We start from the raw sequence: 14632 nt of genomic DNA, 5'->3' as shown, positions 1-14632 counted from the left end.
ACTCGCTTTTCTGTACTCAAGCAACTGGAGCACAGGACTACACTTCCCACAATCCACTGGGGTTGAGAACTGAGTGGGGGTGCTTTCAAAGCGGGTCCCGCCACTAGTTAAGTGTTTGTTGCCTATCTCAAGTTGAAAGCAGTTTTTTTTTTGTGTGTGTGCAAATAAGTGAGCCCCAGGTATAAAAGTGTTGCTTCTTCTCATGATTTTACAACCGAGGGTGTTAACCTGTGGAAAACAAAGTTTCCGGAATTTTGGAGTAACAAATGGCACATTCTGGGAAGCACTAACTCGCATTTAATGAGCTCTTACGTACTAAGGCAATTTAACGTATCATGTTTCACATAATCTTTAGATAAGTCTTGTGAAATAGTTTTATTCCCCACTTTGCACATAAACAAAAGTGCAGACGGGTAAGGTGACTTTATCTAAGGTCACACAATAAGTGGAGTCTGATATGATTCCTTGTCTAATTCGAAATCTTCCTTAGATTAAGCTTTTAGATTAATCTTCCTTAGATTGAGTTTTTTTCTGCCTGTACAGGAAGAATATAAAATCGCCAGAAGATGGGCAGTTTTCTTCATGTCGCGCGTCCCTCCCTTCCCCCACCGCCTCCTCAAATCTACTGTAATCAGTCACAGAATACGTCCGACTAAACGGTTTATTATTATTTTTCTTTCTTAATCTCTTTAAGAAACACAGCTTCTTAAACACTTAAGGTGTTGAATGAGGTCTGTGATTTGCATGACATCGCAGTGAGGAATTATTTGAGGGACGTTTTTATTGCAATAACTAAGTCCACCAGAATAAAAGAGTGCACTAAACTAAAACAAGGTTATAGGAAGGAAGGAGTACAAAAACAAGGGGCTCTTGGCAAGCTATTCTGAGAATAAAGCCTCAAGGCCATTTGACTAAAAATATGGGGTGCGGCACACTCAGATGCCAAGTCAAGCAGCTGAAGAACGGCCTAGGAGGAGCATCTCTGGTTTAACCCTCCCAAGATGCTGGGCCGGCTCAAGAAGGTGTACTACAAGCAGGGATTTTTCTTGGGGAATGAGAAAGGGTCAATTTGGGATTCTCTTCTGAGTCCCAAGGCCAGCTTTCTGGAGAGGATGGGAAGAGGCAGTCTTCACAGAGCCCAAACTGCCTTGTTTCCTTCAGAAAAGCCATCCCAATATAGATGTATACTAAGGAAGATAATTCTTCATCTTCCTGACGAAAGATCAGTAAATGTAGAGAGCTTCAAAGTGTCCTTTCTTTTTACCTTTCCTTCCTCTTTTCATTTTCTTCATCATCAAACCACATTCTCTTGCAATACCGTCAAATGTTAGAGTTATGGCGAGGGCTGTCCAGAACTGGATGTTCCTCTGCCTCTACTTCACAACTCCATCCAGATGCTCCCTGTTACAGCATCAGACTCACTTTGGGCTCAGAGCAGAGCATTTAGAGCACTCCTGCTTTATTTAGTAAACATTTCACTGATTATGTAAAGAAAAATTTTTTTCAAATTACTTGTGATATATAAAATTTTCATTTTATTGTAAGCTATATTTCAAGCCATTGCAAATAAATAAAAGTATTTTTCTGAAAGTGCCTTAAAAAGCAGAGCACTTCACTTTATTCAGTATTCAGTTGTGTATGTTGACATAAATTGTTTTTAGGGAAGAAAGATTTACAAACTGCCTTGGATATTACTGCTGGTACAGTACTGGCACTTTATAAATAAACAAACAAATAAAATGTATATATCATCATTTAACCATCATTAATAAGCTTGCACATTTTTACATCCTTAAAGATGAAGAACAGGATACTCAGAAAAGCAACTTGCCTAAGATCACATAGATTCAAAGCAGGTAAGCACTGTTATAAGAGAGCCATTTAAAGATTTGCTGCTCAAAATGCAGACCCCTGGACCAGCAACATCTGCATCACCAGGGAACTTGCTAGAAATTCAGAATCTCAGACTCCATTCCAGACCTGCTGAATCAGTGTGCATTTTAACAAAATTCCCAGGTGATTTATAAGCACATTAAAGTTTTAGATAAACTGATTTAAACCAGATTAGATGTCTGGAAATCAAACTCTGCAACAAATTGGGGGTGATTAATCACATTTCCATTAAGACCCACATAGGTGTCTTTTCAAAAATACTCTGTTAATGATTTTAGATGACTGAATTGCCTTTTTAAAAAGTTTATGAGGACCTGCCCATGAAAATTTTCTAAGGCAGTGGTTGACAACTGGGCTATCAGCTGGAGAATTTACTACTAACTATCCATGCTAAACTATATTTATATATACTACACTTTAAGCATCAAGATCTAAGTATGTCCACAAGAGTCTCATATTCATGAGATCATATGTTTCTGGAGAAAAAAGGTTAACTAGTAGGTAGTGTTTTTCAGATTTTTCAGTGAATTAGCTCTAAGGTGAAGAACTGTGAACATTTATCTCTGGAGCTTGAAGTGCCCCCTGTAATCATGAATTTAAATCTCACGTAGCACATAAAACTAGATTTTTTTGTTTAAAATGTGTAAAAATATTCTAAAAATTCACTACAAACAGTAGAAGACAGTAAGGTAAATAACTTAAGATTTATTAAAACCAAGGTAATAAAATTTCTCCAGATGTGTAGGACTTAATTAAAATATTTAGAAAATGAACAAAAACTAGATGTAGGGTAGGGGGGAAGAAGGGATGTTCCTAGCATTCCAGTTGTATCTTTAAATATTTTTTTACTAAGTTACCAGGGAACTATGTATGTTCTTATTTATAATACAACCTGACTTCTGCTAAAATTACAAACTCTCAGAAAACCCCTCCTTAAGTTGGAGACTCCCTATACACATATATCTACTGCCACTGTTAAAGGAATTAGCTTATATTTAGATTATGTGATAGTAATAAAGTCTGTTCTTTTTTTCAAAAGATAACAGTAGGAAGAGAATTCACAAGTGACATGGAATTCCTCTCCTTTGTATATACCCAGGAGAATCAAAAACATACACCTACACAAAGACTTGCATGTGAATGTTCAGAGCAGCATTATCCATAATGGCCCAAAAGTGAGATCAATCCCAGTGCCCATTAATTGACGAGTAGATAATCAAATGTGGAATACAATGGCATATTAGTCAGCAATGAACAGGAATGAAGCCCTGATGCATGCTTCAACATGAATGAGCCTTGAAAATATGCTAAGTGGAAGAAGTCAGTCACAAAAGACCACATATTGTATGATTCCATTTATCTCAAATGTCCAGAATAAGCAAATCTATAGGACAGAAAGCAGACTGCCGGTTGCCTTGAGCTGGGAATGGGAGCAGAAATTGACTGCAAATGAGTATGAGGGAACTTTTGGGGGTAATGGAATGTTTTAAAACTGGATCATGGTGATAGTTGCACAACTCTATGCATTTGTGAAGCGCTGCATAACTGTACACTGACAATGGGTGAATTTTTGGTATGTAAATTATACTTTAATGTAGCTGTTAAAATTTAAATTATAAATTCCCCCCTAAAAGAACCCTCACAAAACTTGAAATGAACTCTTTAAGAATATAGGTCAAGTTTATTGTGTGGCATCACACACATACATACCTGGCATATTGCCACATAAAACATATAGGTATCCTGGTTTGATAATCATGATTCTGAGGTATTCCAAGCACCTGTTTATTCTTAACATGTTTGATAAAAGGAAGATGCACTTAACTCATTAACAGCATCCTAACAATTATACTGCCCAAGACAAGGCTGAAGGAAAAGAAAACTTTGAAGTAAAAAAAAAATGGCCTTATGTCTTGGGTAGTAGAAACACAGACTGGCATCAAGGTCTTTTTCTAATCTTATATTACCCGTGGTCAACCTCATTATTTACCTTGCTGACATTTAAAAATAATTCATAGGTAGGTTTAGTTATATTACAATGGCACCATCTATGTAATAAAATATGTAAATATATATCATACTAATGTTTTAGTTTTTAATGATCAAATATACTAATGAGCATTTACATCCAACCATTTCTCCCCCAAATCCAAGCATATATGAAAAGTTAGTACATGACAGCTAACATCAGGCACAAACTCTCATTGGAATATTTTATTTACATTTTATATTTAAAGAGAATCAATACAAATCGGGATGTATTTACAGCATTTCAAATCAGTGTACAAGAATGCAATGGTTTTATACATTCTATGTTTAGCAAACAAAAATACATGTCTGTTCTGCGTTTGCCTAAATTCTCCTGAAATATGCACTGGAAACAAAACTCTAAAACCAAAGATAAGCCACACAGAATACAAATAAAGTGCATTTTTAAATAGCTCTATTTAACTTTGGTGGATGAAGCTTCAAACTTTATATTAAGGCACCTGGGATTCTCCACCCTCTATTCTTTTTCAAACACCGAGAAAATGCATTCACAAAATTTGTAGCTACATGGACAGAATTGTAGTTTACCTAATATAATTTTAGTCCATTTAGGGAAAATGTAGACTCAATTTTCAAAGTCAGCATTGTTTGGAAAACATTTTCTACAGACTGATTTCTGTAGATTCATACACAAAGATCAATTACCAATTTTTGTGTGACTTATTATAATTTTCAAATACTGTGATAATTTATATATTCTGCTTTTGAGAAATCTTATAAGTTTGAGAAATACTTCTACAGCATTTTTGGAAGGAAACTTTTTGTCTATAATTTTGTGGCAAATTGGTGTCATTAATATACCAATCAATCCAGTCCAGTCCATATTCTCTGATTAACTATGCTTGACACTCACATGAAATACATTTAGCCTAATTTTAAAAACAAGAAATAGTTAAAATGGATATTTTGCTTTAATCTTGTTCTATCAACTGAATGTAGCTTAAATAGATATTTCATGAAGTACTAGCCTAAGTTTGCATTGCTTTTTACACTACAATTCCAGATCAATATAAGCACCTGGAGAAAAACCCTGACACATGTAGCCCAAGCTAAAGTAGCATTATTTTTAATTAAGATACTATCATAAAATAAAGTGATTATAGCTACTCCACATTTGAAAAGCAATGTGTTTTTATAAGAAATTGTTATAAATGGAAAACATGACTATTTGAAGAGAGTTTTGTTTAAAAACATTGCTATCACTATTGAGAGGAAACTTGCCTATGAAAAACATTATAATGAGTTTGTGGAAAAAAGTTAAGAGATTAAATATTTAAGCCATTTAACTATAGCATAATATTAATCATCTCAGCACTTTCATTATCATCCTTATTTGATTGTTTATCCAGTTCATTAATAGCAAACTAGGCCCCGATTGGCAGTTCTGTTATTACTAAAAGTTCAAGTTTTCTATTGACACAGATTTTATGATTTAATTTCTCGAACAGCAGTCTCTTGATCAGGAGTTTCATCTTCTTCAAAAGTTGGGTTGTCAACATGAGGAACAACATCCACTGCCATGGAACTTGCCTCATGGTTTACCAGCTGTAAATTTTCATCTTTAAAAAGAAATGACAATTTTAGGATGCTTTCACTCCTCTCTTCTTTAAGTCAAAATTCAACACTCATGTCTAAGAACCTTTTCTTGTCTAACTCCATCATACTCTTACGCATGCATTCCCTGTTCTTTTAATAATTACATGGTATATGCTATATCTTATATAAAGCACATATGACATTTTTATATTGATTTACAATTACTCTTTTTTTGGATTCACATATGTGCTTCTACCTAGACTTTAGCCTCCTTAAGAGCAAAAAGTTATGTCTTCTGCTTCTTCTCTATCCTAATTACAGCAGTTCTAAATGCGACTTCACAATTCAATCATCTGGGCATTTGAAAAAATGCTGTATACTTTTTCATATATAGAGAGAAATACAAAGACAGATGTACACACAGACAGGCAGGCTAAAAAAAAAATCCAGGAAGTTTGGGGCAGTTACGAAAATGGAATACAAACAGTAGCAAATGAACATAATTATGGTACAAATGAAACAGAACCATCCTAAAAAGAGTGGGGAAGTAAAGAACTAACATAAATAACTTTGGAAAATAGTATTTTGATTATATTCTATAATGATAAAAAGAAAAAGAACTACATAATTAGTGAAATTGTTTCTCACAGGAGTATGAGTTAGCAATGTTGAAACTATTTTATGTGCATTGCAGAATTGAACAAATAATAAATAAATTTCATATGGATAATGAGAGTCTAGTATTTCACTGACAGAAAAAGGAGTTACAAATAAGAAAAGGAGAAGGCTAGAATAAACTCTGTGGTGTCAGATTGAAATCAGATGTATTAAGCTTACTGTTTTTTGGATGGATAGATGGATACTGATATGTATGTTTGTGTGAATACATATACCTATTTCCTAGCTTTTTTCATTGAAAGGGCTAAGATCAATGACACCCAATAGCAATAATATACTCATTGATATACCTAGTCCCCAGATCTTGGTTTTGCAGTATTATTCTCCATAAAAGGTACCCCCCCCCCCCCCGGAGAAATGGCTGATTCTAGGGCTTGGGCAAGGAGAGTACAGGATTAACTTAGATTCTAGCCAAGGGGTCAGCTAACTGAAGCCTGAAAGCCAAATCAATAGCTACAAGTGGTTTTCACGTCTTTAAGGTTGTATGACAGTCTCTTCAATAAATGGTGTTGGGAAAACTGGACAGCTATGTGCAAAAGAATGAAAATGAATCATTGTCTTACACCATACATAAAAATAAACTTGAAATGGGTTAAAAGACCTAAATGTAAGAACTGAAACTATAAAACTCCTAGAAAAAAACATAGGTAGTAAACTCTTGAACATCAACATTATCAATTCTCTTCTGGATGTATGTCTCTAGGCAAGGAAAACAAAAGCAAAAACAAACAAGCAGAACTACATGTAACTAAAAAGCTACTGCACAGCAAAGGAAACCATCAACAAAATAAAAAAGCAACCTACTGTATGGGAGAATATATTTGCCAATGATATATCTGATAAAGGGCTAATATCAAAAATATACTAAAAACTCATACAACTCAACATCAAAAAACCCCACAAACAACCCAATTAGAAAATGGGCAGAGGACCTGAGAAGCCATTTTTCCAACAAAGATGTACAGGTGGTCAACAGACACATGAAAAGATGCTCAACATCACTAATCATCAGGGAAATGCAAATCAACACTACAATGAGATATCACCTCATACCAGTCAGAATGGATAGTATCAACAAGACAAGAAATAACAAGTGTTGGGGAGGATGTGGAGAAAAGGGAGCCCTTGTATATTGCTGGTGGGATTGCAAATTGGCATAGCCACTGTGGAAAACTGTGGAAGTTTCTCAAAAAACTAAAAATAGAAATACCATATGAACCAGCAATTCACTTCTGGGAATCTACCTGAAGAAAAGGAAATCATCAATTTAGAAAGGTATATGCACGCCTATGTTTATTGCAGCATTATTTACAATACTTAAGATTTGGAAGCAACTGGAGTGTCCATCAATAGATGAATGGATAAAGAAGTGGTACATATATACAATGGAATATTATTCAGCCACAAAAAAGAAGTCTTGCCATTTGCAACAACATGGATGGACCTAGAGGGTATTATGCTAAGTGAAGTAAGCCAGTCAGTAAAAGATAAATACTATATTGTTTCACTTATATGTGGAATCTGACAATTGACAAAACAAATAAACATACTAAACTGAAACAGACTCAAAATCATAGAGAATGGATGGTTGGCTACCATGGCCAGGGGTGGGGTAAGGGGGAGAACAGGTAAAATACATGAAGGGGATAAAGAGGTACCAACTCCAAATTATAAAATAATTTGGTCACAGATATGGAAGGATAACATAGGGAATATAGCCCATAATATTATAATATGTTTATGTGGTGAGAGACAATAACTACACTTATCATGGTGACCATTTAATAATGTATATAATTGATGAATGACTAAGTTGCTAATCTGAAACCAATATAATATTGTATATAAACTATATTTCATTTGTAAAAAAGGTTGTAACACAATAAAACCCAAAAGAAAATTCAACAGAGATTTATGGCCTTCAAAACCTAAAATACTTACTACTATCTGCCTCTTTACCTAAAACTTTGCCAATCTCTGGCCTACAACATCTTGTGTGCCAAAAAGTAAAGCAGTGTAGAAAAAAAGATAGGGCATATTGAAGAAAAAAAAAACAGACACCAACTTAAGGGAGTTCCCAATGACCAAATCTAGGACAATCTGGACAATGAATAAATCATGAGAATAATATAGAATAAAAGAAATATCTATGAGTCCATAGTATTATAAACAAATAATTGAATAAATGGGCAGATGATAACTTTTCCTTGAAATAGAAGCTTACTTAATGTAGAAGGGAGGCTGGACATAGAAAATCACCATTTGGCACAGACATCAGTAATAATTATTGTAAGCAAAAAGCATCAATGATTGCTAAAATTACTGGGTAAAAGTATGATGAGAAATAGAATATTTGCATAGTCTCCAAGTGACTCTCTGTAAGATAATTAATAACTACAAAGGGAAAATAGTAACTTTAAAAAGAGAAGCTTGGCAGGCACCACCTTAACCAAGTAAGCAAAGTTAAAACTATAAGACATGGACAGTAATAAGACCTTAACCAAGTAAGCAAAGTTAAAACTATCAGTAATAAGACATGGACAGTAATAAGACCTTAACCAAGTAAGCAAAGTTAAAACTATCAGTAATAAGACATGGACAGTAATAAGACACAAATAATTGGCAAGATACTCTGCATTCATGTACCTTATTATATAATATGAGGCAGAGAAGAATATAGTATCACTTCTATGGCATTCTTGCCAGAAATGGGCAATGGACAATGAATTTAATCATTGGGAAACAGCAGACAAATCCGAATTGAGGGATATTCTACAAAACAACTGACCAGTAGTCTCCAAAAGTGTCAAGGTCATGAAAGACAAAGTCAAAGGAAGACCAGTCACAGATCAGAACTAAGAAGATGAGACAATTAAATGCAGTGAGGACCTCTCAACAAATTGGATATAGAAGGAACATACCCAAACATAATAAAGGCCATCTATGATAAACCCACAGCTGACATCACACACAATAGTGAAAAGCTAAAAGCTTTTCCTCTAAAATCAAGGATAAGACAAGACACAGGCACCTCCTCTCACCACTCTTATTCAATATAGTACTGGAAGTCATAGCCAGAGCAATTAATTTAAGAAAAAGAAATAAAAGGTATCCAAATCAGAAAGGAAGAAATAAAATTTTCTCTGTTCCTAGATGACATGACCCTATATAGAGAAAGAGCCAAAGACTTCACCAAAAGACTGTTAAAACTAATAAATGAATTCAGTAAAGTTGCAGGATGCAAAATCAACATATGAAAATCAGTTATATTTCTATACATTAACAATGAAATATCTGAAAGAGAAATAAAGAAAAATCCCATTTACAATAGCATCAAAAACAATAAAATATTTATGAATAAATTTAACCTAGGAGGTAAAAGATCTACACTGGAAACTCTAAGACACTGATGAAAGATATTGAAGAAGACACAAATAAATGGCAAGATACTCAGCATTCATGGATCAGAAGAATTAATATTGTTAAAATGTCCATATAACCAAAGTCATCCATAGATACAAAGCAATCCTTATCAAAACTCCAATGGCATTTTTCATAGAAATAGAAAAAAATCCTAAAATTTGTATGGAACACAGAAGACCCTGCCTGCAAAAGCAATCCTGAGAAAGAGGAATAAAGTGGAAGGCATCACACTTATTTATTTCAAACTCTACTATAAAGCTGTGGTAATCACAACAGTATGGTTTTGCTATAAAAAGAGACATAGATCAGTGGAACAGAATTGAGAACCCAGAAATAAACCCATCTATATTCAGTCAACTAATATTTGATAAGGAAGAAAACAATACTCAATAGGGCAAAGACAGTCTTTTCAATAAATGGTTTTGGGTAAACTGGACATTCACATGCAATAGAATGAAACTGGACTCCTATCTTATACCACTCACAAAAATGAACTCAAAATGGATTAAGGACTTAATCATAAGATCTGAAACCATGAAACTCCTAGAAGAAAACATAGGTTAAAAGCAACTTGATATTGGTCTTAGCAATGATTTTTTGGATATGACACCAAAAGCATAAGCAGCAAAAACAAAAATCAAGTGGGACTACAGCAAACTATAAAGCTTCTGCATAGCAAAAGAAAGAATCAACAGCATGAGGGGGCAACCTATGGAATGGAGAAAAGATTTGCAAACCACATACCAGATAAGGAATATCTGGAATAAATAAGGAACCCATAAAATAGAAAAATAAATAACCCAATTAAACAACGGGGCAGGGGAACTGAATAGATATTTTTCCAAAGAATACATGCAAATGGCTGACAAGTACATGCTCTATATCACTACCCACCAGGGAAATGCAAATCAAAACCACAGTAAGACCTTGCCTCACACTAGTTAGAATAGATATTTTCAAAAAGGCAAGAGGTATATGTAGGTAAGGATGTGGAGAATAGGGAATCCTAATGCACTGTTAGTGGGGATGTAATTTGATACAACCACTATGAAAAACAGTATGGAGGCTCATCAAAAAATAGACTAGAACTATCATGTGATCCAGCAATCCCACTTCTTGGTATATATCCAAAGGAAATGAAATTATTATCTTGAAGAGATATCTGCTCCTCCACATCCATTGTAGCATTCACAATAATTAAAACATGGAAACAACCTAAGTATCCATTGACAGATGAATGCATAAAGAAAATGTGGTGTGTATATTTATTAATACACACACACACACAGAGAATGGAATGTTACTCAGTGATGAGAAAGAAGGAAATACTGCCACTTGCAACAACATGGATGGACCTTGAGGGCACTGTGCTAACTGAAATGTCAGACTGAGAAAGACAAATACTGTATGATCTCACTTACATATGTAATCTAAAAAAAAAAAGCCAAACTCATGGAAATAGAGAGTAGAATGGTGGTTGCCAGGAGCTGGGGGGAGTAGGAAATGGGGAAATGTTGGTCAAAAGGTACAAACTTCCAGTTAAAAGATGCATAAGTTCTAGAGGATGTAATGTACAGCATGGTGACTATAGTTAACAATACTGTATTACAAACTTGAAAGTTTCTAAGAGAATAGCAAAAGTTTACAAAAAATTATAATTATGTGAGGTGATGGATTTGTTAACTAACTCTACTACGGTAATCCTTTTGTGTATCAAATCATCATGTTGTACGCCTTAAACTTACACAATGTTATATGTCAAGTATATCTCAATAAAGCTAAGAGAAAAAACGAGAAAAAAGGAAATGCAGTGTGGGATCCCAGGACAGAAAAAGAACATTAGTGGGTCAAGTGGTGAAATTTGAGTAAAATATCTAGTTAACATTTTATCAGTTATTTTCCTGATTTTGATAATTGTATATACTCATTTAAGATGTTAACATTTGGAGAACTTGGGTGAAGGATATATGGGCATTCTTTGTACTATTTCTGAAACATTTTTTTTGTCAGCCTGAAATTATTTCAAAATTAAAATGAAAAAAATTGAAAAGTACATGTGCTTGGGCCCCACTCCTAACTGATTCTGACTTAACCATTCTGGGGTAGAGCCCAGGCATCAGTAATGTTTAATGTTTCTTTGGGTGATCCTAATGTGGGACCAGGGTTAAGAACTACGGCCATTATTAAGTGGTTCTCAGTGTAGTCCCTGGACCAGCATCGTCAGTAACACCTGGGAACGCATGAGAAATGAAAATGTTTGAGCCCCACCCCAAACCTACTGAGTCAGAAACTGATGGTGGCCCTTCTGTTTTGACAAGCTCTCCAGATGACTTAATGCATGCTTAAGTTTGAAAACCAGTGTTCTAATGGACTTGGTGCAGTAATGGAACACACAGACATGAACTAATCAACTGTATATTTACAGTTATTTAAGTAACTATTGCCATAATAATCAGTGGCAAATAGGCAAGATACCCAAACTAGTAATACATAGTCATAGATAAAATTAAATTCATTCGATGTGATCATTCATTCAATACTTATTTGTATCTACTATGTGGCAGGCTATGCTAGGTATACAATAGTGAATAATATGATACTGTCCCTATTCAAAGGAACTTTTAAAAATTTTAACACAATTCAGTGGAATAAATGAAATGACAGGAGTTCTGTTGAAACAGACAATAGGGCCACACATGTGAGTCAAGGGAGGCTTTTCAAAGGGGGGTAAGTTTGATAGGAGAAATAGGAGTTAGACTGGGCTACCCAATTTCTTGGGGGAGGAAGAGTTGAAGGAATGGCAGAAAAAAGACAGAGGCTCAAGTTGTGATTGTGGAATTCGCATTGGAAATGAGGGAATGGATTGGAGAAAAAAGATATTGAATCAACAGGAAAGGGAAGAGGGAAGAATCTAGAATCTTCCTTATTTCTGGTTTGAGGCACCTGGGTGGGTGTGGGTGGGTGTTACTACCATACATTCTATGGAAAGTACTATGGAATACAGGAGTAGGAATGTAGATCTTCATTCTATTTGCTTCTCAAATCCTCTGCTAAAATTGTCCTGCTTGCGATACTCCCCCACAAGAAGAACAAAACACACATACAAAAATAGGTTGGAACTTTTTAACAAGCCTAGCAATAAACTGAATTATTCTATACACTCTGCTTTATCTTCACTGAATCCTATTACCACATGGTTACGGGAACAAAAAATCATCTGGGGCAATAGACAATGATTCTCTATTACAGGTAGAGTAATCCAAAGATTAAAGATCTTATTACTACTTGGTACTCTAGAAATGTCTGAACATTAGATTACGAGAAATACAAGGTTTGTGTTTGCATGATAGCATTCCTTGTGACATCTTCAGGAATTACATCTATGTCACTGATAAGCCCACTGAGGACAAAGGTTTATGTCCTAAGAAGCTGCATCTTTCACAAGTCATCTTGACATTTAGTTTTTCTTCTACTTTTATACCAGAATTAGGTCATCTCAAAATGAGGATTGAGGGAAAAAAACCTACCAAACCAACAAAAACCTTTAAGAAGTTTGGAAATTAAAGAAAGAGAAAATAATTTGTATTGTGGTTTTCTCTTTCTAAGGAAAAAAGTAACAAAATTACATAAAATTTCTCCACTGGTATGATATTACTAACTTGCAATACTGAGTCACATGAACTTTGAAAACAATATACACAATTTTAGTTTCCATGGTTTGTTCATTTCATGATAAATAATCACCAGGTGGTGGCACATATTCTTAAACAGTTTCTCATCTGCGCAAAAGATGGGTTCTTGAGAAATTGGTATAAATCAAACTTTCATTTATTAAATTCTATTTTATCATTTCAAGACTCCTTCATCTTAATTTCTTATTGATCTGAAATAAACAGTGGCTTCTAAAGTTTAAAGTTTTTCCTTAGCCTCTGTAAGGTAATAAGCCAACACTTAAATCCATAGAGAGAAGCTTTCCAATAAAAAGTCTTTTTCTTCTGTGAATAATTCCCATTCCTGATGCATTTCATCTATTTCAGGAACATTTGAATATGTGTATATCAAGTTTAGGTAGGGGTACATGCTGTGTTGCATCATTGTTACTAGAAGAAACCTGGACTATGTTAACGGATAAATGGAACAGATGCTAAAAAGCAGGTGTATTCTGCTGGGTGTATGGTCCACAATGGGTCGTTTGTGGGGCACTTGTTGCCCCTCAGCATGGTGCTTACTTGCTGACTGCACGTGTTCTTCCAGAGGTGGTTCCTCTGCTCCCTGAACTGAAGCATATCCAGATGATGCAGTCTCACTGTGATTATCCTCTTCATGAGGAGAGGCACTATTGGATGTCTCATTTGACCCAGGGACTTGTAAAGATACTGATCCGTCTTCAACATCCACCTTTGGAAAGCATTTGAACAAATTAAAAGACTCAGAGAACACGCTTTTCCTTGACATAACAAAGTTTCTCCATAGGTGACTTATTAAGAGCAATGCTTCTTAACCTTTTAAACCTATATTCCTTTTTGATAATCACATCTTGCTGGTCCCAGCCAGAGCAGCTGGAGTAACTGGGTCTGTCTGCCAATGGGATGAAATATGTTACGGGCAGATTGCCTTCACATCTGACATGTTCATCTGGGTGATCCCACCACTTCATAATATGATACCTGGTACAAGGTAGGCACTCAAAACAAACAAATAAATAAATAAATCTCTTGACCTTCCTTAGAAGAATTGAGTATTACTGTCATCTATGTATCTCCTCAAGTCAGGAAGATTTTGCTGAGCTCGACTTTCTATGGAATGTACTATGAAATAGGTCGTTTTTATTCATTTACTGAATAGAATTATAATTTAATATTTATTGTACTTTCTCAGACTAGACATGCTTGTTTCACTACAAGCTTGGTTCCTATGCAATAAGAGAGTAAAAAACAGCAAGTTGATAGTTTACATGATCACCACTTCAGATTCTGACCACATAATAAATTCATTTGAGGAGAGGGAGGAAGAAGGAAAATGGGGGTGGTCCAACATGCACCTTGCTGTCACT

The 14632-nt window shown here is 34.9% G+C and overlaps 1 protein-coding gene across 2 annotated transcripts in view; it reads right to left on the bottom strand.

Annotated features, from left to right (window-relative positions):
* Nucleotides 1-4092: 4092 nt before the first annotated feature.
* RNF128 (ring finger protein 128) overlaps nt 4093-14632 on the bottom strand; it is a 133684-nt gene continuing 123144 nt past the window's right edge. For both annotated transcript variants that reach the window (XM_017656003.3, XM_017656002.3), the window contains exons 6-7: nt 13809-13977; nt 4093-5501 (exon numbers count right to left, since the gene is read on the bottom strand). In XM_017656003.3, coding sequence (XP_017511492.1) covers nt 5368-5501; nt 13809-13977 — 303 coding nt within the window. In that variant the 3' untranslated portion in view covers nt 4093-5367. The remainder of the gene's footprint in view (nt 5502-13808; nt 13978-14632) is intronic.

Source organism: Manis javanica, chromosome X (genome assembly GCF_040802235.1).
Source record: "Manis javanica isolate MJ-LG chromosome X, MJ_LKY, whole genome shotgun sequence".
NCBI classification, from domain to species: Eukaryota; Metazoa; Chordata; class Mammalia; order Pholidota; family Manidae; genus Manis; species Manis javanica.
The sequence above is the reverse complement of the archived record's forward strand: the minus strand, read 5'-3'. Positions and strand labels throughout refer to the sequence as shown.